Source organism: Berghia stephanieae, chromosome 2, assembly GCF_034508935.2.
Source record: "Berghia stephanieae isolate SIO BIC M18660-M18661 chromosome 2, UCSD_Bste_1.3, whole genome shotgun sequence".
Lineage (NCBI taxonomy): Eukaryota > Metazoa > Mollusca > Gastropoda > Nudibranchia > Aeolidiidae > Berghia > Berghia stephanieae.
The window spans coordinates 123,935,150-123,940,149 of NC_088361.1; the positions used below are offsets into that span (position 1 = coordinate 123,935,150).

At 34.0% G+C, this 5,000-nt stretch overlaps 1 protein-coding gene across 8 annotated transcripts in view; it reads right to left on the reverse strand.

Moving 5' to 3' along the window:
• The window catches only part of LOC144966500 (uncharacterized), a 51,860-nt gene that overhangs the window by 29,101 nt on the left and 17,759 nt on the right, over positions 1 to 5,000 (reverse strand). For 6 of the 8 annotated variants that reach the window (XM_078903112.1, XM_078903115.1, XM_078903116.1 and 3 more), the window contains exon 2: positions 581 to 904. In XM_078903112.1, the coding sequence (XP_078759238.1) occupies positions 581 to 892 (312 nt within the window). In that variant the 5' untranslated portion in view covers positions 893 to 904. Of the gene's footprint in view, positions 1 to 580; positions 905 to 2,838; positions 3,257 to 4,776; positions 4,879 to 5,000 lie in introns of those variants that run through there. The other 2 variants (XM_078903114.1, XM_078903111.1) reach the window with 2 other exon arrangements.

Consider the following 5,000-nt stretch of genomic DNA (forward strand, 5'->3'; position numbering starts at 1 on the left):
CAATGAGCAGTAACTCGTTTTTATCGAAGCCCTAAAAATCGAAACGAGTACCTGCTCTAGGCAGTGGATGTGTTGTAGTACATTATGTATTTGAAATAAGCCTAATAATTCAATTATTATTACATTAAATGGCAGCTAATTCCCTGCTTAGATTAGAAAATAATGAATCTATTCACACTGTGTAATTATGCAGAACTGATATACACATTTCTATATGTTTCAGTAAGAAGACATGTTCCAGAACCCCAAAAAAGTAAAGAATATTATGTTTTAAGTAGTCCTCCATCGAGCCGGAGTTTATCCCTGTTTCTATAGAGTGAAACGAACGATATCATTTACTTTCTACCCTTTGGATAGGGCGCAAGTCTAATGCAAAGTACTTTCCGTCAGATCTTACAGACCCAGCTACCCAATTATTGCTGGATCCAAAAAAATCTCGACTGCACCCGGGATCGATCTCGGTCCCTTTGCATTTAAAGCAAATGTTCTATCAACTGAGCAATCGCTTCCCCCCCCCCCCCCCCTTGCCATAATGCTTTTGTAAGAGATAGAAAAGACCAATATTTTGAAATAAACCGACCTTGACATACAAAGCCTCCACAATCGGCAAACTTGCAGGGAGAGCCTCGTGTAGCCTGTCAATAGGAACCTCAGCTAGGATGGACGACAAGGTGATGCCATTCAATTTACCAACAATGGAGGCACAGTCCGTGAACTTCTTCCTTTCAAACAAACTTGCGATCTTCCGAATGGCGAATGGCGGGATGAGGTCTACAGTGTCCATCTCTACGGCTTCGTCTGGGAAGTCTTCGGCCCATCTAACAGTTCTCCAAACTTTCTCCACGCGTCTTCCTCGAAGATGGTGGTCCACACTTCCGTTGACTAACGTCATGGTTGTTTAATGCTGGAGGCAAAGAAAAAAAAAAGAATAAGCTAGATAAGTTAGATTTCATTTGTTTCAACACAACAAAACAAAAATAGAAAAAAAAAAGAAAGAAACCCCCTCTCTCCCCCCCCCAAAAAAAAAAAAAAAAAAAAAATTAAACAAAGCAATAAAGAATATTTTTAAAAACCGAAAAAACAAAAACGGAAGAAATTTAAAAATTCAGTGTGGGAATGTAGGAGTGCAATTTTAAAAGCAAAATCCCACTTCCTCCGCTCTCCGCCATTTTTTTTACTCAATGAGCTTTACACTGATTCATGCAACCCACCAGCAGTCCACTTACAATGAATTACTCAATTGATACAGGTCCCTTTTTGCCCTGCCCGCACTAGCAGTCAATACTCTTCCCTGCCAATGACCAGTTACCCATTCTCTCATGAGTCAAAGGGGTAAATTTAAATTGCCTCACAAAATAGCGCTAGAGTTTGCTAATATTACCACTCATTGCATCAATGATCACGATAAATGTTGCTTTGTTTTGATACGAGACTAAACAAAGGGCCGAATTTGCCATGGATGAAAACTTTTGTTTGTATCCACTATTCTTTATAGAGATAATATTATTAGGCCAGGATAGTATTTTGAACTGGAGTACTAGGAAAGCTCTTATATTCATTTACTTTTCCTTTCAGATATCATCATCATCATCATCATCATCATCATCATCATCATCATCATCATCATCATCATCATCATCATCATCATCATTTTTATCATTATTATATTATTATTATTATATTATTATTATTATTATTATTATTATTATTATTATTATTATTATTATTATTATTATTATCATTATTATTGTTGTTGTTGTTTTTATTATTATTATTATTATTAGATTGCTATTTTCATTATTATTATTATTATTATTATTATTATTATTATTATTATTATTATTATTATTATTATTATTATTATTATCATTATTATTTTTATTATTGTTTATTATTATTATTATTATTATTATTATTATTATTATTATTATTGTAGTAGTAGTAGTTAGTAGTAGTAGTAGTAGTAGTAGTAGTAGTAGTAGTAGTTAGTAGCAGTAGTAATAGCAGTAGTAGTAGTAGTAGTAGTAGTAGTAGTAGTAGTAGTAGTAGTAGTAGTAGTAGTATCAGTAGTAGTAGTAGTAGTAGTAGTAGTAGTAGTAGTAGTAGCAGCAGCAGCAGCAGCAGTAGTAGTAGTAGTAGTAGTAGTAGTAGTAGTAGTAGTAGTAGTGGTAGTAATAGTAGTAGTAGTAGTAGTAGTAGTAGTAGTAGTAGTAGTAGTAGTAGTAGTAGTAGTAGCAGTAGCAGTAGTAGTAGTAGTAGTAGTAGTAGTAGTAGTAGTAGTAGTAGTAGTAGTAGTAGCAGCAGTAGTAGTAGTAGTAGTAGTAGTAGTAGTAGTAGTAGTAGTAGTAGTAGTAGTAGTAGTAGTAGTAGTAGTAGTAGTAGTAGTAGTAGTAGTAGAGCTTAAATGTATCTCCTCTTGTAAATGTTACAGTTGAGAATGTAATGAATTGTGATGGATCAATGTCACCAATCCCATGTATTAATCTACAAAATTGAATCAAGTCAACTCGAATTCTTCTGTACTTTAAACTAGGGAGATCCAAATGTTATGGTTTAATCTTTCTTCATATGAACATTAATAGCATTTTGATAACCGGTCTTTGTACATTTTCAAGACTTACTGATTTTCTTGTCTATTTCTTGAAATTATTGATTCACAAAAGAGAACGAATTAGTGAGAAGATTGATAATAACTAATGAATCAGAAGAAAAAGATGATGGATGCAATATTATGTTTGTTGGTTGCAAAGCAAGTGGCGATCATGAGATGAGCAGGCGTCAGAGAGAATTGTTGATGCACAAAAGAAATAAAGAAAAACAATGAAAAAATCTAAATACCTTTTCAAAATTTTCACTCCTTTGTGAACATAGAAATTGATTCCCTAGTCATAGTAGTTCTGAATTATCACAGTTCTAGAAATGTTCAGGCAAAACCAGCCACGTCTAGGTAATGTCGCGTTTAAGTTTACATTCAACACTGAAGCGACGACAGTAATGGACTGGATTGAATTGAAAAACCTGTTTATTACTTTTTGAAGAGCACACCTCATAAAAATCCACTACATAATTTATATCCCGAGAATAGAAAATGAGAAGTACATTTTCCAATAAATGTTATCAATAGTTCAAGAAAAACAATATTAATTTCCCACGTTTCCTTCTTGAAATACGTTCCTTTAAATGTTAATATTAATGATTCACTGCCATGTGGGAACTTTTCACCCACCACGTCCGTCTAGTGTCATATTGGAATAAACTAGATGTGGAAAAATTAAGTTGTTTTTCTCCAAAATAATCATAATAGTGACCCAACTCTGGGATGATTAAGGAGCTTAATATTGAATTTATAGCTAAACATTATATCATACTTTGGTTGAATGGTTGAAATTATGATTTATTGAATAATATCAACATAGAGGGTGGCTCAGAAGGGGTAGCGCAGCAGCAAGTTTAATATCCGCTGTACTGTGTGGCCTTGAGCAAGTCGTGTCGTTCTAGCTCTAGGCGCTGCACTGCGACTGACGCCTGGGTTATTCCTGTCTTCCCTTGAAATAGACCCTAAAGACAAATTTCCCCTTTGGGATGAATAAAGGGAATTTATGTATTTATTTGTTTATTTATTTATAGAATTGTATAACATTGGAACAGAATCAAGTATGCTTACTTCTGTAGACAGATTCAAAATAATGATTGGTAAAGAAATAATAAATTCCCGATATAATTATTATTAAATCTAAATACACAGGGTATTCAAAGGTCGGTTGGTCTTAATAATGACTCTTTACAAGAAATGATATGATATTATATGATAGTATTTTAAAGTGGAAAAAAACCCCCAACAAGATTTCATGTTTCTTGTCAGTTTAATTTTGATTTGATTGTATAGTATTTGGTTCAGATAGACATACTGTCGATGAGTTACAAACCGAAATTTTTAAAAAAGAAGTTTGAGAAACAAAACAAAACAAAAAATGATTGATGTTTTTTGGTTCTTTTATATCTGATTTTCCTCTATGCTTTAATCTGTTTCTCACTTTCTTTATATTTTTATCTCAATGTATATGGGATGTGTAACATCCAATATATTGTTACTTATATCTTAAGGACAATTAATGAACACTTGGTCCATCTTAAAGCCCCTTTTACCATGATATGATAATAATGATAAAACTCACTCTCTCTAATGAAGGAACTTGATTCAACTTAAAATTTATGATTCGAGTCTAAAATTCTAATTCTAGCATGAGATTCACCCCGACTGACGTTCACTTATTTGCAGGGCTGATAACCCAAATTGTTATGGGCTCATTATTGTAAAAGGAATTCTCTCAGACCAACGCTACATATTGTCCACTACAACAATGTTAAATCAAGCCCATATTTGCGTCCGGTTATCAGACCTGCAAATATGTGCATCTTGGTTCCAACATAATACCGATTTTAGATATCATCATTTAAAATAAGAATTGCGCATTTATATAGTTCCATATTCACTTTACATGGGATCCCAAGCCAAAAGCAACATTTAGCATGTAGGACGAGGCATGACGCCTTATAGATAGAGACAACGCTATTAACGGCTAGGTACTCATTTAACACATGAGTAGGGTGAGAGAAGTGACTAAAGAGCCCTTTTTCCAAGGACTCAACAATGCACCGCTCAGAGCGGGACTCGAACCTTGGATTATCCAATCTGAAGGCGAGTGTCATACCACAAGACCACAGAGCCACATGAAATTATATTTATATATCCATACAAGAAATAAGACCCAAAACCTGTTAGAATAAATTTCTCACGGCAACACGTTTAGAGAAATGGCATGGCACTATTACTATTATTGTTATAATTGTGGTCACTACACTCGGCACTTTTCAATTGATTGTGTGGGCATTTAGCATTGAGAGTGACCATTGTCTGACCACACATTTTATTGGAAGTACCAAGCCATTACAAGTGCTTGGTTAGTCAAGATCACCTTTAATCTGCTTGCGTACTGGAA